General features: G+C 40.3%; 1 protein-coding gene across 3 annotated transcripts in view; it reads left to right on the top strand.

Annotated features, from left to right (window-relative positions):
• The window catches only part of zgc:162816 (uncharacterized protein LOC571260 homolog), a 32,364-nt gene extending 12,903 nt beyond the window's left edge, over positions 1-19,461 (top strand). For all 3 annotated transcript variants that reach the window (XM_061731356.1, XM_061731357.1, XM_061731358.1), the window contains exons 6-10: positions 1,820-1,938; positions 13,227-13,353; positions 17,700-17,762; positions 17,848-17,953; positions 19,306-19,461. In XM_061731356.1, the coding sequence (XP_061587340.1) occupies positions 1,820-1,938; positions 13,227-13,353; positions 17,700-17,762; positions 17,848-17,953; positions 19,306-19,395 (505 nt within the window). In that variant the 3' untranslated portion in view covers positions 19,396-19,461. The remainder of the gene's footprint in view (positions 1-1,819; positions 1,939-13,226; positions 13,354-17,699; positions 17,763-17,847; positions 17,954-19,305) is intronic.
• Positions 19,462-24,696: the final 5,235 nt, after the last annotated feature.

Below are 24,696 nucleotides of genomic sequence, written 5' to 3'. Positions count from 1 at the left end.
AGTAATATTTGGCTACTCATCTCTGCACAGCCTACCTGCAACACAGCAGTGCTGCTGCTTTTTTGTCCCGCTGCAAAAATGGATTTTAAACTGAGCTGCCGGCTCCTCTTCATTTCTGCTGCTGCCGCGTCCTGGCTGTCTGTCTGTGAAGGCTGATTTATGGTTCTGCGTTAAATCGACGCAGAACCTTCGCCGTATGCTCTGCGTCGATTTAACGCGGAACCATAATAATTCAGCTTTGAGCAGCACTGAGGGGAGGAGGGAGGGGGAGCGGGGCTGCCGGGCCGTCAGTACCTTCGCACAGGGTGTCTTGATGATTCGCAATTACAGGCTGAGCCTACCGTTAGTTTTTAAACTATAAAAAGTGGGGGGGACAAAAACATGATTTTGAAAAGTGGGGGGGGGACATGTCCCCCCTGTCCCCAGTGGAAATTGCGCCCATGGTTGTTGTCTTCTTAGTTTAGATCACACAATCAAATACGTCACAGCAGCTTCACTCCAACCTCCTACTAACTTCTGCTCCAGCTGCTGAATTGTTATGGAAAAGAAACCAGGCCGAGTTGAGTGGAGCTGAGTAGGTGCTGGTGGAAAAGCACCACATGACAAGAGCAAGTGTGTGGAGATGAACCCAGTCAGATAAAACCTTCTCTTCGATGTGGAAGATAGACGTGGCAGGGAGTTACTCCCACACAAGCTTGTTGTTTACACTCAGATCTATAATAATATGCACTTTAATGCAGAGCTGGTAGAGGAGCCAAAGATTGTACTCAAGTAAAAGTACTGTTACTTCAGAATAATATGACTCAAGTAGAAGTAAAAAGTAGTCATCCAAATAATGACTTGAGTAAAAGTAAAAAAGTACTTGGTGAAAAAACTACTCAAGTAGACAAAAGTACAAAACAATCATCTTCAGGCAAATTAAATCAATAAAATAAATTAAAATTAATAAAAAATAGCTTAAATTAAAATCTTAAAATAAATTCAAGTACTTTAATAATTAATAAAATAATAACAGAATAAAAAAATAAATTAAGCACAAGTAGCACAACATTTCCAGCCTTTGTACTTTTCTTTTTTAACCAGCAGAACTAGAACAAGCCCATGAACTCATAGAAACTCTGTGTGTGTTTGAGTCTGTGTAAATGTGACAAAACATGCAAAAACAAACATTTTTTCCCAAAGAATCACCCAGTGATGTCATGAGATTGACGCGTACGTGGATAAAAGGGATAAAAGAAAAGTAACAGCTCAACGTAGCCTAATGTAGCGGAGGAAGAGGAACAGTTTCTCCTTCACAAATCTACTCAAGTAAAAGTAAAAAGTATAGTGATTCAAAACTACTCCTAAAAGTACAACATTTCCCAAAACTTACTCAAGTAAATGTAACGGAGTAAATGTAACTCGTTACTACCCAGCTCTGCTTTTATGTCAATCTGAAAAGGCTTGGATCACATTTTTCTAAACATCCAGATTCTTGGCAGAGGTGGGGAGGACGTTGAGATCGGACAGGTTTTAAGGAACCGTTAAAAGAACCCATTTAGATTCAGACGTGTGAATTTGAGTCAACATTTTATTGTTGAATCCAGCTTTAATCCACTGAACCTTCCCTGGTTAACACCTACACGTGATCCTGGAGGTTTTAAAGTCACCAGATTCAGCCGTTTCTCTCTGTTCACGTGTTAATAACTTTCACGTGACAGTTTTGGCGTCACTGCGTTTAGTCAGCGGCTCTCACTGAGCTCACTTGTGTTTCAATAAGAAATAAGTTGTGGTTTTTATTCAACACTGCAAACCTGGTTTGTTTGACTTTATTCTGCAGACTGAAGGCTGTTGGCATTAGCTGCAAGTCCAGCATCGGCTCCACGCCGTCCTGCAGTCATCCCGTCCCAGAGATGGCAGAGCTGGACGAGCTGCACCCTGGGAACTACATCTTCTACGGTGCGTTGGTGCTGATGTTGTCGTGGGGTTGATCTACAGTCAGTGCCTTTACATGGGAATTTTAAGTTCTCTATAATTCAGAATTAAAATTAAATCTGATTTAAAATGAGTAAAAATTACCATGTAAACACCTAATTCCCAATGAAAATGGCCATTCCGAATTTAAACTTAATTCCGAAGTAAGTGGCTGGTTTATTTTGATTTTAAATCCAAATAGAATAATTCCAGATCATGTTTACACTCATTCCTCTTTAAATTAATTCCGGTCTTTCTGCGCTGCTCGTTCCCTCGCCCGTCTGTCTCCATGACGCTTACAGGACTGTCTCAGAAAATTAGAATATTGTGATAAAGTCCTTTATTTTCTGTAATGCAATTAAAAAAAAACAAAAATGTCATACATTCTGAATTCATTACAAATCAACTGAAATATTGCAAGCCTTTTATTATTTTAATATTGCTGATTATGGCTTACAGTTTAAGATTAAGATTCCCAGAATATTCAAATGTTTTGAGATAGGATATTTGAGTTTTCTTAAGCTGTAAGCCATGATCAGTGTGAGGGACCGGAGCGGCCTCCCCTCGTAAAAGGGGATAAGGCAAACTGGACCTGGGTGATGAGGTGGAAAGGAGAACACGCAGAGCGTGGAATGCCAAAAAAAAAGGCTTTTTATTTTATGTAAAAAAAAGCACAAAGACATCCAAATAGAGTTCAAAATATGGCACATTGAGCATAGCCTCACATCCAGCTACCTCCACTCAGCAGACCCCTTTCTGGTATGCAGCCGCTGTTTATGAAGCCAGGCAGGCTGGGGAGGTTGATTGGACACAGGTGTGCCCAATCAGCAGAACCAGGCACACCTGTGTGGTGCTCCCCCGCAGACCACGCCCAATCCTCCACCCTGCCACACAGTCACGTATTAAAAAAGTCCGGTGACGGTGAGAAGGGGAGGTACGGAAGAGTATTAGGGCCACTTAAAAAAAAAAAAAAAAATTCTGAGAAAAAAGTCAGAATTCTGACTTTAATCTCAGAATTCTGAGAAAAAAGTCAGAATTCTGGGCCACTTAAAAAAAAATAAAAATAATTCCGAGAAAAAAGTCAGAATTCTGACTTTAATCTCAGAATTCTGAGAAAAAAGTCAGAATTCTGACTTTAATCTCAGAATTCTGAGAAAAAAGTCAGAATTCTGAGAAAAAAGTCAGAATTCTGAGATTAAAGTCAGAATTCTGACTTTTTTCTCAGAAGAAAAAAAAAAAAAAAAAAAAAGTCAGAATTCTGACTTTTTTCTCAGAATTCTGAGATTAAAGTCAGAATTCTGACTTTTTTCTCAGAAGAAAAAAAAAAAAAAAAAAAAAAAAGTCAGAATTCTGAGAAAAAAGTCAGAATTCTGACTTTAATCTCAGAATTCTGACTTTAATCTCAGAATTCTGAGAAAAAAGTCAGAATTCTGACTTTAATCTCAGAATTCTGAGAAAAAAGTCAGAATTCTGACTTTAATCTCAGAATTCTGAGAAAAAAGTCAGAATTCTGAGAAAAAAGTCAGAATTCTGAGATTAAAGTCAGAATTCTGACTTTTTTCTCAGAAGAAAAAAAAAAAAAAAAAAAAAGTCAGAATTCTGACTTTTTTCTCAGAATTCTGAGATTAAAGTCAGAATTCTGACTTTTTTCTCAGAAGAAAAAAAAAAAAAAAAAAAAAAAGTCAGAATTCTGAGAAAAAAGTCAGAATTCTGACTTTAATCTCAGAATTCTGACTTTAATCTCAGAATTCTGAGAAAAAAGTCAGAATTCTGACTTTAATCTCAGAATTCTGAGAAAAAAGTCAGAATTCTGACTTTAATCTCAGAACCGAACCGATTTCAGTCAGTGTGACACAGTTACTGCAGAAGACAAGACTGCAGAAGGCAAGACTGAAAATGTCTGACGTTGATGATTTCCTCCGAGACAGAGGGGTCTCAGAAGACAATATATCATTGCTGGCAGAGCAAAAGGTAGGTAAAACAGATATTTACTTGTTCGTGTGTGATTTTTGTACATTTAAAAGTGTGAAGCAACTTCTCTGATTAAGCTAGCTTGCATGCTATCATGAGTTTTACATTCATGACTGTAATGATAATAACCCAACGAGCGGACCTCCGACCCGTTTGTCGGCTGATTGCAATATATATATATTACAACCACATTGTTATGTCCTCACTGTTTGTCTTCATAGAGTTATACAGAGTCCGCTGGTGACTGGTTAACTGTTTATTTCTGCTTACACCGAACGTACATGGCTACTTGTCATTGTTTACATCCATCAGCCAACCTCAAGTGCGTGATATAACGTTACTGTAGTGGTCTGTAGTTAAAGTGTCTGAGAGAAACCCCGGAGAAAACAGTAGGTGTTACGTTATTGCGTATTTAAATGTATTTTATCACACACACTGCCTTATTAAATAAAGCCAACAAATGAATGAACTTGCAAGATCTTATGAACGAGCGCGAGAGTTCTGATTATTCATAACGTAAAGTGAACTGCTGGTGGTCTTTGTTTGCTGATGGGTCAAATCCCAGTTCAGTGTAATATCAAAAGAGACTCGATAGATTTGCAACACGGTTATTTTGAATTAAGGTGCTCTAGACTTTATTCATTTCAGATCTGTGCATCATTTACCTGGAAAATTACAAAGTAATACGTTTAGAATTTTACCTATTGTGGTGAAAGTATAACCAAGACAAAAGATCAGCCTAGTTCTCTTCTTTGTATGATATTTCTGGAATTTTATATAATAATTACTATTATGCAGACCAGAGGGCATTCTTTTAGGACTACTGCATACACAAGTTTATAGGTGAAAATACAAGGATAACAGATTAGGTCACACAAAGTTTTAAGTAATTTAAACATCAAGTTATACAACCATATGCCTTTTTTTCTTTTTAGAAATATTTCAAAAGGAAAACAAAAGTGCGCGTGTGTGTTTAAAAAAAAAAAAAAATTATTAATATTGAGATCATGCAGAATAAGATGTTTTCCTGATCCACGAGCAAGCCAACCAGTACCTGAAATAGGGATTTTCTGGGAATAACACGTTTATATTTGTGTATATACATACACCGCTCTTTTTTTTAGTAAACACTTTATTTCAGACCCTTTACTTTAATTTGAGATTATATCACAAATATATCCTTAACTGAAAATCAATGTCTTTGTTTTGTCTTTGTGCAGATCGACAGCAGTGTTATACTCTTGATGGATGATGCAGCCCTGGCAAACTATATCCCTTCCTATGGAGATAGAATTGCCCTCTTGAACTTCTGCATAGTTGTCCTTTCAAATTAATTAAATTTAGTGACACTGGTTTTGCCGTTCAACATGCCTCCCGTGCCAGAGTTGGATGACTTAATCAAATTTTACTTTAGGCTTTCATTTAGTAACAAAGAAATACTTGCCATTTTAGCGCAAAACAGTCAGATAGTAATAAGCATCCGGACTTTAAAGAGAATCTGTAAAAGACTTGGACTGTTTCGAAGGAAAAATCAGTCAGATTTGGATGAAGTTCTGGCTTTTGTCCAGAATGAGATCATGACACATGGACAGATGCAGGGTTATCGTTGGCTACATCTTCGTGCGGTTCAACGTGGATTTGTTGTGTCACAAGAAACTGTAAGACGCATCATTAAGCTGGTTGACCCGCAAGGTGTGGAATTAAGACGAGCAAGACGCTTGAGGAGACGTCAGTACAACTGCAGAGGACCAAATGCACTCTGGCACATGGACGGCTATGATAAATTAAAACCTTATGGCATTGCAATTCATGGCTGTATAGATGGCTATAGCCGATATGTGTTATGGATGGAGGCTTATACCACAAACAGTGACCCCAAAGTCATTGCTGGGTATTTTATCAGAACAGTCTCTAACATAGGTGGATGCCCTGAGAAGATTCGAGCAGACAGAGGCACAGAAAATGTCTATGTAAGAGACATGCAGATATTTTTACGGAGGAACCACCCAGACAGCTTTGCAGGCGAGAGAAGTTTCCTTTATGGAAGAAGCACAGCCAATCAGCGGATTGAGGGGTGGTGGAGTACTCTTCGCAAACAGAGTGCACAGTTCTGGATGAACATGTTCCAAACATTCCAGGATGATGGTCACTTTACAGGAGACTTTTTGGACAAAAGTCTCATCCAGTTCTGTTTTCTAAATCTTGTTCAGGTAAAAATCTTTCGAATCACTCTGAAAAGAATCAATCATAAATGTATAAAAATACTGCTAGTTTTTCCTTGAGCACAAGTGTTCTAAAATGTACAATTCACATTAGTAGAAGCTCCATTTTACATCATGTCAGGAAATTGTTTTTCTTTTTGAAAAAGTTTAAATTTTGTACCTTCATAACTAGTAAAGGAAATTCAAAATAAAATGAAAACAATACTTCAAAAATAGGATCCAATTTTGGTAGTTTACTGACATTTTCTTCAGTTCTGATTTTAAGAAACAATGAATTTCATTGCACTGTTCTAAAAATAAAAGCACATCTCTTTTTTAACCAGTGCCAAGCAAAATTCTGGACCAGAGGCAGAGCTGAATTGGTCTTATTTTTCCTATTTCCAAAACACATAAACTGACCCCTAATATTACTAGGTATTCTGCAAGCAAAAAGCCCCAATTTATTTATCCATTGATGTTATACATCTAAATGTTTCGGAAGATTCAACTTGCTTTCTGAAACAAACAAAAAATTAAAGCAATGCCAATTTTTTGGTTAGCTATCTCAATTAATCATATTTAACAAATCTTAGTTTTATGATATCAAAAAATATTAAATGTACTAATTTTTTAAAAGTCTACGCTATCCCCTTTTTATATCACACTGACTTTAGTATTAGAGTGTGCAGGGTGTGCATGATTTAGGAAGATTTTAATGAACTTACAGGTCTTTCATGTCTTCAGCTTTATCTAAGGTGGTGCACACATGTCAAGGTGGCTGCCTTGACAATAAAGTGCCGTGGGAAACACTGTTAGTAATCAATATTTACAATGCTTCTTTCTGTGTAGGACGAACTTGATGAAGTTGTCAACACATGGAACGCACACAGGATCAGACCAAGGAGTGGTGGTGCTGTGTCGGGCCGGCCAGTTGTGATGTACTCATTCCCAGAGCTCCATGATGCTGAGGATCGACAAAAACCTATTTCTATAGAGGAAGTCACTTTGTGTGCAGAAGAGTGTACTCCCAAGGGACAGTTTCCATGTGATGAAACTATTTTTGAACTGTGCTGTTTACTGATGGAAGAGAATGGATGGGAGGCTCCAGGTGATCCTTTTGCTGCAGCAGATCTGTACATCAGGTTAAGAGAGGAAATACTTAAAATTATTTAATGTCATCTGACCAAAAATAAACTATATTGGAAGCAAGTGCTTGACGTTCATGTTTGTTTTTCTGTAATCTTTTCACTAATTTGAAGTAGCCTGATGAACATAAAATCAAGATGACCAGAATACACATTTGGTAGAAGAATCAACATTTTACTGAAAATTGAAGTTTATAATATTTTAACATTTTCCAACAGTTCAAATGATTTAAAATGACAATATGGCCTACAAATAACTCAATAAAAGCTTGTGGATTGTGATAAAGCTGCCTTCAGAGTAAAATGAAAGAAATCAAAATCAAACAACTGGCCAAGATAATGGCAAATGAACATGGCTGTCATTCAGTTAAACAGAAACAAGTGGTGTCACAAAAAATAATTAGACACATCATAAAACTTTCACAAGATGTGGATTTAAAAGGATAGTTTGGAGTTTTGGAGATTAGGTTGTATGAAATATATGGCAGTAGTATAGTGGATGCAAAGGTGTCACAAAGTTTAACAAATCTCCTGCGCCCGAGTTATCGCATCTTGCTGAAAAAATAGTACAGAAGATAAGAGGGGGACATGAAACCAAGCAAAACTTGTTTTGACCTCATCATGTAGGGAGCATGAATTGTTGCTTTTTGTGTTCCCTCATGATGGGGTCATAATACCAACAGGTTTTGCTCTACAAAGAAGCATGCAAGTGTTGCATTACACTATGTTAACATTTAAACAACAGTCCTCACATATGTCAGAACCTTGGTTTCATGTTCCCCTCTTATCTTCTGTACTATTTTTTTCAGTAAGTAACATGCAATAACTCAGAGCAGGAGGTTTTGTTAAATGATGTGACACCTTTGCATCCACTATACTACTGCCATATATTTTATATAACTTAATGTCCAAAATTCCAAACTATCCCTTTAACATGAGTAAGATATTTTTTTCTACTTTTTTTTTTGTGTCTAGATGCTGGTTAACAAGATATATTTGATTGTGGCATTATGACATGTAAGAATGCATCACAGTAGTTTCATTAGTTACCAAAAACAAGTCAGAACACTAAACACATTTAATACTTTCCATCAGTAACTGGGGAATTATATTTTAACTTTACCCATAAAAATCTGCAACAGGGTACGATGTAAAATTCTCCAAGGATTGAAGAATGCAAAAATAATTTGTGTAGATAAGATAGAGAAAATAAGAAAACAAAGGTAGATTGAAAACCAATAACAAGTGTTGATCAAAAGCAAACAACCAAATTCTAATTATGTCACTTATCAGTTTTACGCTGACCTTTTTTGTGGTATTTCTTCAGGAAGAATTGAGCCAACTGTTCAAGGCTCTAATTTATCTGCCAATAAATTCAAGTTACTGCATGGATGCGGGATTTACTACACTTTTAGTAAATGCAATGGTAATTTGGAACAACTTTCCATGTGGATGCTGCACAATTTTGCAAATTAAAATCATATTCACAAAGGTTGATTTTGTGCAGCTAGATAACTGGAATCAATAGAATGTATTCCTCAACATCCTCTACAATTCTTCAAAATGACTTAATATGCAACATAATATTTGTGGAAGATTGTTACGGTATGAGTTGTGGTAGTCTAAACAATGTCCATTACCCAGACATTACTTTCAAGAACAGCGTTGAATTCTAAACGGAAATCTGGGAAGTTTTCATAGCTTTCAGCAATATGCAGAGTCTTTCCACATGTGTGTCCTATTGGTCTTCTTGTGAACTCCGTCATTTGTTCAAACTCCACATAGATGCTGTCTGTCACAATGAGATCAGATCCTGTGCAGAACCTCAAAAACTTCTGAAGTTTGATTTCATCCAGCTCCCTGATGAATCTTTTCAGGTGATTCGCCACTTCCTTTTGTTTTGGAGTTATATCTTCACTAAACTTAAGCAGTTGGCAGACCTTCTTTGTAGTTGGTTGCAAATCAGACAGCAACTTTGTCAGATGATCTGGAGTGATTGAGAGATGATTCATGGTAATTTCCCTCCAGGAGTTAATAACAAACATTGGTTTTTGGACAAGCTCTTTGTGTGCGATTTCATCCAGGATCGTTGTAAGACTCTCAGCTGTGATTCTCTTTCTGCAGCCGTATCCATCAAGAATTTCCAGAAGATCATCATGATCCACTTTTGAGAAATCCATCATTGCTTGCTTCAAAACCTCACATTCCTGGCTGCTCACAAACTGCAGGAAATGTGCTTTAGGATCACTGTAGATGCAACTGAAAAGCACCTGCTCAAGGAAGGGCAGAGCAAGTTTGTTTGGCAAATACTGACAGTCGAGGTAACCTTTCAAAAGCACTCTGCCAATTGCCTTCCACTTTTCTGCAGAAAAATCATGGCGAATGAAAGGCACTTTGACTGTTGCACCAAGTGTGCATCTCTCATAGAATTCCTGCCAGAAACAGCTGAGAACATCTCTTAGTACTCCAGATCCACTGCCTGCTTCTTCCATGTTGTCTGGAAGTATGCGTTTCACATTCAGTGCTTTGTACAAAATCTCTGCATCAGAGAAGGCAGTTATCATGTCTTGGAAAGTGTCCCCATGATGAATAGTTATTGTTATCACATCATCTGGGTGAGCTGGACTGACAGGAATAACAAAATCCTCAAAGAACAGCGTGTCGTCTGTGTCTTCTTCCACGCCGTAAACCGGGCCAAAGGTTATAGTTCCAGAATCAATAGATGTTTCTGGAGAAGGCTGGAGCTGATCTGTGCCATTTGTGACATCTCCTGTTTGTCGTTCTGTGACACTGACTTCACTGCCACTGGTTGCAGAAACAAGGATCACATCAGTGGCATTTTCATTCATTTCTTTTTGCTTGGTTGCAATGTAAAATCGCAACATTGTCATCTTTGCAGCTTCATACATGGTGCCTATAGTCAGGCATGTCTCACCTGTAAGGCAGTTCTGTTTAAAATCCCACACCTCAAACTCAAAATCAGATACTGATCCTTTGGGAGAGGTTCCATCAGGAAAAAAAAGGTTCTTCCCCTCTTCAAGTATATCTTCTCTTTCAGCATCAATTGACAGTTTGATTTTTCTGGTGCCACCACCCTGCTTTGCCCTGACTTGTTTGGTCAATTTTCCATCATTGTGAATCCATCCTATCTCCACATTTCTTACCGACTTTAGCTTTTTTGAATGTGTACTTGTTGAATGTGTACTTGTGTCTCTGTTTGATGTATCTTCTGTGGAACTGTCCTTTTTGAGCTTCAATTTCTCACGAAGTTTATCTAAAAGCCCTTGCTTTCGTTTTGACAGAGGTTTTTTACTCTTGCAGAAGTTCAAGAGGGCAATTCTATCTCCATAGGAAGGGATATAGTTCGCCAGGGCTGCATCATCCATCAAGAGTATAACACTGCTGTCGATCTGCACAAAGACAAAACAAAGACATTGATTTTCAGTTAAGGACATATTTGTGATATAATCTCAAATTAAAGTAAAGGGTCTGAAATAAAGTGTTTACTAAAAAAAAGAGCGGTGTATGTATATACACAAATATATACGTGTTATTCCCAGAAAATCCCTATTTCAGGTACTGGTTGGCTTGCTCGTGGATCAGGAAAACATCTTATTCTGCGTGATCTCAATATTAATAATTTTTTTTTTTTTTTAAACACACACGCGCACTTTTGTTTTCCTTTTGAAATATTTCTAAAAAGAAAAAAAGGCATATGGTTGTATAACTTGATGTTTAAATTACTTAAAACTTTGTGTGACCTAATCTGTTATCCTTGTATTTTCACCTATAAACTTGTGTATGCAGTAGTCCTAAAAGAATGCCCTCTGGTCTGCATAATAGTAATTATTATATAAAATTCCAGAAATATCATACAAAGAAGAGAACTAGGCTGATCTTTTGTCTTGGTTATACTTTCACCACAATAGGTAAAATTCTAAACGTATTACTTTGTAATTTTCCAGGTAAATGATGCACAGATCTGAAATGAATAAAGTCTAGAGCACCTTAATTCAAAATAACCGTGTTGCAAATCTATCGAGTCTCTTTTGATATTACACTGAACTGGGATTTGACCCATCAGCAAACAAAGACCACCAGCAGTTCACTTTACGTTATGAATAATCAGAACTCTCGCGCTCGTTCATAAGATCTTGCAAGTTCATTCATTTGTTGGCTTTATTTAATAAGGCAGTGTGTGTGATAAAATACATTTAAATACGCAATAACGTAACACCTACTGTTTTCTCCGGGGTTTCTCTCAGACACTTTAACTACAGACCACTACAGTAACGTTATATCACGCACTTGAGGTTGGCTGATGGATGTAAACAATGACAAGTAGCCATGTACGTTCGGTGTAAGCAGAAATAAACAGTTAACCAGTCACCAGCGGACTCTGTATAACTCTATGAAGACAAACAGTGAGGACATAACAATGTGGTTGTAATATATATATATTGCAATCAGCCGACAAACGGGTCGGAGGTCCGCTCGTTGGGTTATTATCATTACAGTCATGAATGTAAAACTCATGATAGCATGCAAGCTAGCTTAATCAGAGAAGTTGCTTCACACTTTTAAATGTACAAAAATCACACACGAACAAGTAAATATCTGTTTTACCTACCTTTTGCTCTGCCAGCAATGATATATTGTCTTCTGAGACCCCTCTGTCTCGGAGGAAATCATCAACGTCAGACATTTTCAGTCTTGCCTTCTGCAGTCTTGTCTTCTGCAGTAACTGTGTCACACTGACTGAAATCGGTTCGGTTCTGAGATTAAAGTCAGAATTCTGACTTTTTTCTCAGAATTCTGAGATTAAAGTCAGAATTCTGACTTTTTTCTCAGAATTCTGAGATTAAAGTCAGAATTCTGAGATTAAAGTCAGAATTCTGACTTTTTTCTCAGAATTCTGACTTTTTTTTTTTTTTTTTTTTTTTTCTTCTGAGAAAAAAGTCAGAATTCTGACTTTAATCTCAGAATTCTGAGAAAAAAGTCAGAATTCTGACTTTTTTTTTTTTTTTTTTTTTCTTCTGAGAAAAAAGTCAGAATTCTGACTTTAATCTCAGAATTCTGACTTTTTTCTCAGAATTCTGACTTTTTTCTCAGAATTCTGAGATTAAAGTCAGAATTCTGACTTTTTTCTCAGAATTCTGAGATTAAAGTCAGAATTCTGACTTTTTTCTCGGAATTATTTTTATTTTGTTTTAAGTGGCCCAGAATTCTGACTTTTTTCTCAGAATTCTGAGATTAAAGTCAGAATTCTGACTTTTTTCTCAGAATTTTTTTTTTTTTTTTTAAGTGGCCCTAATACTCTTCCGTTGCTCACTTTTTCACAATCAGCAATATTAAAATAATAAAAGGCTTGTAATATTTCAGTTGATTTGTAATGAATCCAGAATGTATGACATTTTTGCATTACAGAAAATAAAGGACTTTATCACAATATTCTAATTTTCTGAGACAGTCCTGTATATTCCACGCTGGGCTGGTTTTCCTAACAAAGTTTCAAGATGCAGCACGCAGTAAACGCTGGTCAAGAGCAGAGACCATTTATTTAAGAAATAGCTTGGAGGACCTGGAAATAATTAAAAGAACAGATGGAAACAGGAAACCTCAAAATTACGAGCTTTTCAAAGTTGTAGCGGCTAAGTTAGTTTTTCTTCCGTTAGTTTAACTTCCGGTCCCCCCCCTATCCAATCAGAACCTTCCCATCCCCCAGACCTGTAGAGGAATTGGAGAAAGACCATCAAACGGGTTTTCCATGTAAACCTCAATTCAGAATTACTATTTCCATGTAAACTCAAAGGAAAATAGTTTAATTTTGAATTATTTAATTCTGAATAATTAATTCAGAATTAAAAAAACATCATGTTACCGTGGCCAGTATTTAAAAGGAGGAGAAAAGATGTTCAGGTGCTGAGTTTGGAGTTTGTGTTTGGTTGTGTTCCAGACGTGCAGCAGTCTCTGATCGGCTCGTGCCGCCTGGACGACGTGGCGGTGAGGATTCTGACCCGAGTCATAGGACACTGTCCACACCGGGACCAGCTGCTGGTGGACTGTGGCTGGAGCGGGATCAGGTACAGTCACCGCCGGAGCAGAACGGCTGTAATCCAGCCCTCCACTACGGTGGCCGAGACCCGCCATTGCTGAAAATAAAAGTAACGCTGCAAACAGAAACAAACGCACCTGCAAATAAAATAAACGCTGCAAACAAAAAGAAACGCCGCTGCAAATATAAAAAAACCCAGCTGCAAATTAAATAAAAAACGACGCAAATAAAAAAGCTACAATGGAAGAGAATTACTGGGGACTATTTTTGCCGATGCACCGGTGTTGCACATTAAAAATGACACGTAGCAACGTTGAACACTAACCTTTTCACTTATTTTCTCGTTCGTTGTTCTTCTTATTCCTCGCTCTTCTTATTTCTTCCTTTCCACTTATGTCTTCATCTTCTTCTTCTCCTCTCACGTAAAAAACACTGTTGCATCAGTGAAAATAGTCCCCGGTAATTCACTTCTGTTGTGGCTTTTTTATTTGCGTTTTCTTTATATTTGCAGCGTTTCTTTTATTTGCAGCAGCGTTTCTTTTTATTTGCAGCTGCGTTTATTTTTATTTGCAGCGTTTTTTTAAAGGTGACCTATTATGGCATTTAATGTATATTTTAAACAGGCCTTGAATGTCTTAAAAACAATCTAAAGCTTGTTTTTTCTACATACATCAGAAATTCAGCCTGTGGGCCATGTCTCTAGTTTTACCGCTTCTAACCCCTTTTTCTGTGCTCCATTCTAAGGGAAGGGGGGGGTATGATAATGAGGCTCTGTGCTGATTGGCTCCCTGAATGACGTGTAGCAGGGGAGGAGAATAAGCCTCGCTCCGGGGAGAAGAGCAGCCGGCCACATGTCCCATGCCAGGGAGCTTCTGCGACAAAATAAAATCCATTGCTTTATTTTTTTGGTATTGACTGTCCTAACTGGCCACGAGTTTTCAGCGGGGACAGAGAGCGTCCGATGTCACACGTGATAGTCGGACGCTCGCATTCAGTTGCACAGTGTAAACGGATCTTAGACCCCGTCCACACGTAGCCGGGTATTTTTAAAACCGAATATTTCCCCCCTCCGTTTATAAAATAATTTGTATCCACATTACATCGTTTAAAAAAAAAAACCCCATCCACACAACCGAAGATCTGCATTTTCGACCACATTCATAAGCATTCCAAACCTGTAGATCATCTGCGCCTGCCGGGGAAGCGCTTCCCCGGCTGGTTGTGCCGCGTTATCGACGCAGTACGGCGTAGGGTACGGCGTAGGGTACGGCGTAGGGTACGGCGTAGGGTACGGCGTAGGGTACGGCGTAGGGTACGGCGTAGGGTACGGCGTAGGGTACGCCGTAGGGTACGGCGTAGGGTACGGCGTAGGGTACGGCGTAGGGTACGCCGTAGGGTACGGCGTAGGGTACGGCGTAGGGTACGGCGTAGGGTACGGCGTAGGGTACGCCGTAGGGTACGCCGTAGGGTACGCCGTAGGGTACGGCGTACCCTACGCCGTACCCTACGCCGTACCCTACGGCGTAGGGTACGCCGTAGGGTACGCCGTAGGGTACGCCGTAGGGTACGCCGTAGGGTACGCCGTAGGGTACGGCGTAGGGTACGGCGTAGGGTACGCCGTAGGGTACGGCGTAGGGTACGCCGTAGGGTACGGCGTAGGGCTGCGTCGGTGTAAAGCAGCAAACGGTGGTCAAGAGCAGAGACCATTTATTTAATAAATAGCTTGGAGAACAGCGGTTTCAGCTGGACCATATTACACCAGGAAACTGGACCACATTACACCAGGAAACTGGACCATATTACACCAGGAAACTGGACCACATTACACCAGGAAACTGGACCATATTACACCAGGAAACTGGACCATATTACACCAGGAAACTGGACCACATTACACCAGGAAACTGGACCATATTACACCGGTCATGAAATCACTACACTGGCTTCCAGTGAGTCCAAGGATAGAGTTTAAAATCTTACTGCTGGTCTACAAAGACCTGAATTGTCTTGGACAGAAATCCATGCTGGATCTGTTAGTTCCTATGAAGCTCCCAGACCCCTGAGGTTCATCTGGATCTGTTAGTTCCTATGAAGCTCCCAGACCCCTGAGGTTCATCTGGATCTGTTAGTTCCTATGAAGCTCCCAGACCCCTGAGCTTCATCTGGATCTGTTAGTTCCTATGAAGCTCCCAGACCCCTGAGGTTCATCTGGATCTGTTAGTTCCTATGAAGCTCCCAGACCCCTGAGCTTCATCTGGATCTGGTTTGTTGTGGTTCCAGAACCAGAACCAAGCAAGGTGAGGCAGCGTTCAGTTATTCTGCTCCTCACCGGTGGAACAAACTTCCTGTAGACCTGAGGTCTGCTCCAACTGTCAGCTCCTTCAATTTGATATTTGATTTATTCACACTCACACATGTGAATTGGTCTCCTGGAGAATCAAGACCTTATGCTAGGAGCCAATGAACATAAATACAGTAGACAGGAATACATACATGCACTTGCACTTATAAACACACTTAACAATACAACATGCACATTAGACTAAACTAGCACTTACATTACAACATATAGGCTGAATTATGCTTCTGCGTCAAAATGGCGCCGTGCCTACGGCGTGTGGTTTGGGTCGACGCAGAGGACACGCCGTCACCTGCGCCATCAATGACTTGCAACTCCCGAAAATTGTAACTACGCGTCGAGGAGACGCAGACCACACGCAGACAGAGAGGGCTGTGATTGGTTCGTTTGAAAGCGAAGCATTTCCGGTTTCCGGTTTGAAGCAGTAGTGAACTTCCAGGACTTTTTTCTTCGTTTATATGTGATTTTTTTTGTTTTGGTTTTTTGCACAATAGTTGTCCTTATTTCTTTGATTTACTGTGACCGGAAAAAGTCGGATAAACCATTCAGAAAAAGATCGCTAACTAGTGGCCGCGGGGGGTACTGCACCGCGACCAAATGGAGAGACGGAGAAGTCAGAAGGTTCAGCACGGCGTCACGGCTGCGGCGTGTGCTCTGCGTTGGTGTGACGCAGAAGCATATTTCAGCCTTAACACATTACAAACACTTAACATGAAACATTTTGTGGTCCCGAAGTGTACATTTATATATATGAGCTTAACAATTGTTTCTTTAACTGGCGTTTGAATATGGAGATGGACTGTGACTTTTTAAGGCTCATCATTCAACTCATTCCAGATCTGTGTCCCTGACACACAACACTCATACTCGTTTTTTCCCTATAATAAGGTGTTTGTGTCTAGTTTTGTGGGTGTGCTGGGGAACAACGGAGATTGGGATGAGTTGAGTTAGTCTGGGATTCAAACCTGAGACCACCTGATATATTCTACACGCATTATGGAAAGGGTTATATTCTTTAAGGCCAAGAATACCATAGTGGGCAAACAGGGTTAAAAACATTACTGTTTAGTGAAGCGTACTCCTGAATTAAATACTCACCTGCTGTACTCTACTGCCCTTACTTTTAACAACTTGTGCTTTTTATTATTTTACCTCTTTTCTTATCATTAGGGGCCGAGCACCAGCAAGGCTTGTGCGAAGCCCTATTGAAATCGGAAAGATTATTATTATTATTATTTTATACGAAAACAATTGCGTTTTTGAGGCGCATAAGTGATTCGAAAAGTTGTGAAACATGGCACGCACGTCCCATGTGGCGAAAAATTACGTATTCTAAAAGTGTCAAAAAGGGGCGTGGCCTAATGGCTCAACAGCGCCCCCTAGAAAACTTTGTGCATCAAGCCCCACAATACGGTTTGATGTACATGCACGAAAATCACTACACACCTGTATCCAGTCACAACTTAAAGAAAAGTCTCTTGGCGCCATGGCCGAAACCCAACAGAAAGTCGGACATTTTGAATTAATCGTGTCATTTTGGCGCAATTTTATGACATTTTCACGTGTCGTACTTTAACAAACTCCTCCTAGCAGGATCGTCCGTTCAACATAAAACTCGCTCAGGAGACACAAAAGACGTTAATGATGAAAAGTTATCAAAATAGTGAGTTTTCGTGAAATGGCATGGCCGTGGCACCGCGTCAAACTTCAACGCTAAACAGGAAGTGATACTAGTAGCTGATTGGTCAATATGTGATTCTGCCATAACTTTTGAATGGTTTGACATAAAGAGTCATGGGTGGTGTCATCGGACTCGGTTTTGACTCCTTCACCTTCATTGGTGAAAATCGCACGCACGAGATCCCGTTCATCGCTGCTTGCAGCTTTAATTTTATTTGTTATTTACTGTTTAATCGTGTCTTGCCGCTTTTAATGATGATGTAAAGCACTTTGAGTTACCTTGTGTTGAATTGTGCTATATAAATAAACCTGCCTTGCCTTGCCGTCCCTGTCAGTTTGGACGGAGCCGGGAAACTCCCCACTGGATACGCTGTGATTGAAGGACATCCGGAGCTCAGGTGAAGCCCGTCGCTCTTCTCTCTTCTCTCTCCTGTCAAAGCGGTGTGTGAATGTGACTGATGGGAGATGTGTTTCATCCCCCAGGCTGGCGTCCATGACCCAGGAGCACGGCAGGGTGGAGCCGCTCTCAGGCCCGCTGGACTACAGCCAGTTCCCCCTGGGCTGCCTGCTGGCGCTGATCCCCCACCATGTCAGTACTGCAGGAGGGATGGAGCTTTAGGGGCCTCCACACTGATGCTGCTTTTCCACTAGTACCTACTTGTCTCGACTCTCCTCGTCCTCGTTTCTTTTCAACACCCAGATCAGAAGTAGGAGGTTGGAAAAGCTGCTGTGACTTATTTGATTGTGTATCTAAAGGAAGACAACAACACTAAAGATGTAGAACCTGGAGGAGATGATAGATGTGCTGCTGGGTCTGTGGCTTGTGTTCCATATCAAGTTAAAAAATGAGAGTGAGAGAAGATTCAAGCAGCAACGCCTTTTTTTTTTTTTGTTTGTCTCTGCGCTGCTGAAAAGTCCGGTGGCCGAGACCCACCATTGCTGAAAATATAAGTAACGCTGCAAACAGAAACAAACGCCGCTGCAAATAAAATAAACGCTGCAAACAAAAATAAACCCCGCTGCAAATAAAATAGAAAACCGACACAAATAAAAAAGCCACAACGGAAGTGAATTACCAGGGACTATTTTTGCTGATGCACCGGTGTTGCACATTAAAAATAACACGTAGTGACGTTGAACACTAACCTTTTCACTTATTTTCTCGTTCGTTGTTCTTCTTATTCCTCGCTCTTCTTATTTCTTCCTTTTCACTTACATCCTCTTCGTCTTCTTCTTCTCACGTAAAAAACAACGGAGCATCAGCAAAAATAGTCCCCGGTAATTCACTTCCATTGTGGCTTTTTTATTTGCGTCGTTTTTTTTAAATTTGCAACAGCGTTTATTTTATTTGCAGTGGGGTTTCTTTTTATTTGCAGCGTTTCTTTAATTTGCAGCGGCGTTTGTTTCTGTTTGCAGCGTTACTTTTATTTTCAGCAATGGCGGGTCTCGGCCACCGTAGAAAAGTCAGCTGGAGCCGTGAGCAGCTATGAAGAGACAGAGCTCCTGGTAGATCTGGTCGTTCCTTATCTCCGTCTAGATCTCTTTTTAATTCTCTCCTCAGCACCAGGTTTATGAACATCTGACCCTCAGAGTTGGATCATGAAACAGACTTTTGCTGCCATTGTCTGTTGAATAAAATGAACAAGAATCCGTCAGAGTCTCTTTCTCTGATTTCCTCCTCCTGACTCAGACGTCTGACTCCAACCCCCCGACCAATCGGTGGCTTGTAGTGTGATGATGTCAGATACAGCCGACTCAGCAGCTTAGAACCTCTGCAGAATAGATACAGAAAAGTATCTACTCGGCACGTTAGACCCCTAGTGGAAAAGAAACAAACCGGGTCGGGCTGAGTAGGTACTAGTGGAAAAGCAGCATTAGGTTCTGCTACATACATGAAAGCGTGTCGGTGTCTGCCGGTCTCACTCCCTTCTGTGTTTGCAGTCGTGCGCCACAGCCATGATGCACCCTGTGTACCACGTGCACTCTGAAGGCCGGCTCCTGGGGAAGTGGACCCCCACCCGCGGGTGGTGAACATCTGCATCACCATGGCAACACGGCTGCACGTGTCACTGTTGGAATAAAACCCCTGAAAGCTCACCGTTTGTCATGTCTGGTTTTTCTAAAAATGACAAAAGAAATGTTGGAAAAAATGGAAATGGAGGGGTGATTGTTATTTCTAACACGTAAATAAAGTGAAGTTGGTGCTTCCCGATCCTGGTCTACAGGACTGTCTCAGAAAATTAGAATATTGTGATAAAGTTCTTTATTTTCTGTAATGCAATTAAAAAAACAAAAATGTCATACATTCTGGATTCATTACAAATCAACTGAAATATTGCAAGCCTTTTATTATTTTAATATTACTGATTATGGTTTACAGTTTAAGATTAAGATTCCCAGAATATTATAATTTTTTGAGATAGGATATTTGAGTTTTCTTAAGCTGTAAGCCATAATCAGCCATATTAAAATAATAAAAGGCTTGCAATATTTCAGTTGATTTGTAATGAATACAGAATGTATGACATTTTTGTTTTTGCAATTGCATTACAGAAAATCACAATATTCTAATTTTCTGAGACAGTCCTGTAAGTTTCCAGCGGTGTCCTGCAGAGTTTTATTCATCATCATTTGACTGTAAACATGACTAGAGACCAAGAACAACAGCAAGAAATCCTTTCTGGTTTCTGTTCATAGGCAGACGCTGGATGTTCCCAAAAAACGAAAATGTGTAAATAACATCTTGACAGCTGGACTCAATGAGCTTATTAAATTAAAGTCGACAATCCTTTTTATACCATATGTTTTAGACGCTACATACCCTGAACTTTGGATGCACAAACAAAAGAAACATCCCTTGTGATTTTCCCTTCATGATTGAACTTTGAAACACTGCTGAAATGAAATGTAAAAATTTGAATTCAGTTATTTCCCAGAAATGAATTGGAAGAGGTTTTTATTAAGCGCTGAGTGAAGAGTTACCGGTTTCATGGTTGATAAATGATTTGAAATGAAACTCTAATCCATGGCCTGTTTCTCTGGTCCGCTACCACCAACACTGCTCTCCTCCCGGGGTATATGATGAACTTTTCCAGTTATTTTCTTCATTCAGTTTAGTCAAGAGGGACAGTTCATACAATTACATCTCATGGCACTACGTGTATTATAATTAACTTTTTTCTTCTTTCATATGTCCCTGATGCCTCTGTTTTTAGAGATATTGCTTGTAGTATATGGAAAGCATGTCTTGATAATATGTAAAGAAGATTATATCATCATCATCTTTATTTGTGCAGACTTCAAGGTCCATAAAAAAACATACAGACACATAAAAACACTAAGAGAACATAAATACATAAAAAACAACAGCTACAACAAGAGACACTCATCCCAGTGTCTCCAGAACGGAGACTGATATGTTGTTGCACTGAGGCCGGGGTTAGCCAGCAGTTTGATTATAGAGTTTTGAGACTCGTCCAAACGACTCATAAAACTGTACATCAAGTTTCTCAGGAGTGCATGAAAAGAATTCATGCCAATGTTACAGAACGATTCACTTGCACTGCTCCTCCCTAGTTTTCTCATTAAAATTCTCATACAATCATTATATGAAACCTGTAGTTTGTGCAAGCGTGCCTTCTTGAACTTGACCCACAGGGGGCAGTATAGAGATTATATTATGTACAATATGCTCTAAACAGGTTTGCCTTTACTTCATTAGAGCATGAGTGAAATTTCTTACATAGCATATTTGCTTGCGCATATAATATGCAACGCTGTCTATACAGATCATCATCATCAGACATTTGGTCTGTTGTAACCAGTACTCGAGTTGTAAAACAAAATCAGGGGGAAGGTGGATTTTATCATATGGGGACAGATAATTTGTGCTAATTACAAATAATATAATATATTACAAATAATAGCAGTGACCAAAACAGCTGCAGAAATACTGCAGGAATGACATAGCAGCAGTTAAATGCAGCCTTCTGTAAGCTTTAAATATCCACTGGGCTTACATCAAATACATCAAAACACAACAATAAAAAACACTTTTCTGAACTTATCAATATGACTCTGTCCTTCACAGGATAAGTAACATGGATCACTGCAAACACTCACAATCTTAACAAGAATATTTGTCTGATTTCTAGTTGAAATGTCTCATTTTAGTAAAAAAAATCTCATTACACTTAAAACAAGACTCATCACTGGAAAAAACAACAATTTTCACCTGTGTCAAGTAGATTTTCACTTGAAATAAGTAGAAAAATCTGCCAGTGGAACAAGATTTGTTTGCTTGTAATGAGAAGATAAATCTTGTCCCACTGGCAGATTTTCCTACTTATTTCAAGTGAAAATTTACTTGAAACAGGTGAAAATTGTCAAATAAGTTATTTTTCGGGTGTTATTTTTCTGGTGATGACTCTAAATGTTGAAATAGCAGTAAAACCACATTCATTGATGAAATGACATAAGAGATGGAAAGGGGGGATGGCAGTTTTACAGGGGGGATGATTTGGACCATTTTCATTTCAGGGGGGATGCCATTCCCCCTCATCCCCCTCAACTCCAGTACTGGTTATAACATGTCCAAGATACTTTGCTTTGCTACACACTGAAAACACTTGTCCTGACAGGAAGAAGGAATGAAAAGGAAAGGTGCTTATCCCCTCTGGCCCTGCAGGTCATTACAACACTCTTTTTAGCATTATACTTAACATGGAACGCTCTACCATATTCAGTACAGATATTCAGAAGTAGTTGAAACCCAGCACTGCTGGGAGAAAGTATAGCTAAATCATCTGCATGCATCAGATGGATTACTCGATCGTTCCCAACCATCACCAGCCAGTCTTACAGTTATTTAACTGCATGGAAAGATCATTCATATATAAATTAAAAAGGGCTGGTGAAAGTAGCCCCCCCTGGCAGACCCCATTGCCAACAGAGAAAGAGACACCCCATTTCCCCATCTGACCTGCAGACTCTGGTTAGCGTACCAAAAAGCCAATATTGGGATAATGCTACTAGGCACAGCCCTTTCTTTCAGTTTTAAAAACAGCTTTTGGTGATTTACGCGGTCAAAAGCTCAAGACGCATCAACAAAACCTACTAAAACAGAGGAGTTCTGGCTTCTATATTTTCCAACAACCTCTTTCAGAGCATAAATACATAAATCAGTCCCATGCTTGGCCTTAAACCCAAACTGATTGTCAATAGAACCAAAATAGGAACCCAGTTGACCTAGTAGGACTCTTCCAAGGACTCTGGACATAACACTGGCTAAGGCTATTGGTCTGTAGTTATCCAGCCTCCCCACCTTGCCCGCTTTGTCCTTGATTACCTGCACCAGAGTGACAGACAGCATAGGTTGAGGCAACAGACCATGTGTCATGAGCCCAGTAAAAGATCTGGAGAGCAGAACAGCAACATAGGACTGGCATGTTTAAGGTGTTCAGCAGGGATCTTATCAGAGCCACTAGCTTTGTTAACAGCTGTTCTATTGCTTTGTGGACCTCATTTACTGTAACCCCAACAGCATCACAACTAAGAATGGTCACTCTTTACACAGTTAAATGTCGTAGAGTAATGCTCCCTCCACAGCTCCGCTATATTAAAGGTATAGTCTGTGATCGTATTCAAAAACATGTATTGTTATACTGGGTGAAATGGTCCTTCCATCCTGAGAGTAGCCAGTGAATAATGTGTTCAGAAAAAGGAAAGAAAAAAATCCGACCTCTCTGACAGCTTTAATCCTGTAAAAACTCTGACCAACCTGTTTTTTGCGGTCCGAATGAAACGGATTGGTCAGAGGACCAGAGGATTGGCAGGGGGGAAAGAACCAATCAGATGCCTTCATTTTAAGTCCCGCCCACGCCCCCCTCCGTCCCATGCGCGCACTTGTCTCTCTGCTTCCAGCTGCCTCCAGCCCCCGTGTCCACTTCCCACTGGTCGTCCTCGGCTCAGAATGTCCCAGTGTAACCCCAGTATGGGGGTCCGTGGGGATGGAGGCGTCTCCATCCCCGCGAGGGCAGAGAGCGCTGGTGCGGGTGGCGCTGCGCTGAGGTGCTGTGCAGGCTCTGTTGCCACGGCTACGCCGTAGGCTCTGCGTTGGTGTAGCGCAGAACCATAAATCAGCCTTCAGTGTGTGCTCTGTCTGCTGTTCTGAACTTCTCTGTCTTCTCATTTTGCTGGGACGTCGGGTCCCTCCGTTGAGACACAACTTTTGCGGTATGCGTTCATTGTTGTGTCTAAAAATGATGCGCAGTGCCCGCACAATCAGAAACGGTACAGATATTCTGTGATATTTTTTTATATTTATAAAAAACTAAAATTATAAAGAAATAAAGGATCCCCATAACTTTGATTGGGTGGGCAGGACGAACGTTTGGGTGGGCACAGCTCACCCCTGCCCCCCCCTAAAACCGGCCTCGCTTACAGGTGAATGAGACATGGGGTAGATTTGTTGAAAATGTCCTGGAAAACTCGACTCCTGCAAATGCGCGTTCCCCAAAGTTTGTGGGGGCGTGGCTTTGGACGGAGCGCTGACGGGAGGGGGGGGCTTAGAGGAGGGGCGGGGCTTAGAGGAGGTGCCAAATTCAAATCTTGCTAGCTCTCCATCATTACAGACTATACCTTTAAGATTAAGATTGAGATTAAGATTAAGATACACTTTATTGTCCCACGTGTGGGAAATTGGGGTTGGGCTTTAACCCATGCTGCGCCCATAGAAACACAGACAACAAGAATCAACAACAACAAAGGACAGGGACTTCTCAAGGACAAGATTATACACCATATTTACATAGACATAGACCCCGGAGTGTGTGTACTAGATGATACCGTTTCAATAACACAGTTCAAAGATAACCCTCCTCTATATTTCGTTTGCTCCTTTAAGTAGCCTTATTGAGGATGGGATAAAAGAGTTTTTAAATGTATTTAGCCTACAGCGTGGGGCCCTAAACCTCCTCCCTGATGGCAGTAACTGGAACTCCCTGTGTAACACGTGGGAAGGATCGCAGCCCTAGAGCAGCCTGCTCATAGGTGACTGCAGGTGTGGGTGTTCCTGTACACCCGTTATCTTCCATGCATATTGTTCTCTCCAGAGACACCATCAATAGGACTGGGTAGAGAAGCATTAAGGCCCTGACACACCAAGCCGACTTTCGGCCGTCGGGCCGTCGATGAGCATCGGTGCGTCTGTCGGCCTAGTTCCCCGGTGTGTCCCGCACGTCGCCACAGGTCGGCCGCCCGTCGGCAGCTTTTCAGCCGATTCCACATGTCGAATCGGCGTCGGCGGTCGGTTGAACAGCTCACTCTGTTATT

Source organism: Cololabis saira, chromosome 10, assembly GCF_033807715.1.
Source record: "Cololabis saira isolate AMF1-May2022 chromosome 10, fColSai1.1, whole genome shotgun sequence".
NCBI lineage: Eukaryota > Metazoa > Chordata > Actinopteri > Beloniformes > Belonidae > Cololabis > Cololabis saira.
Note: the sequence above shows the minus strand (reverse complement) of the source record. Positions and strands in the feature narration are given on the sequence as shown.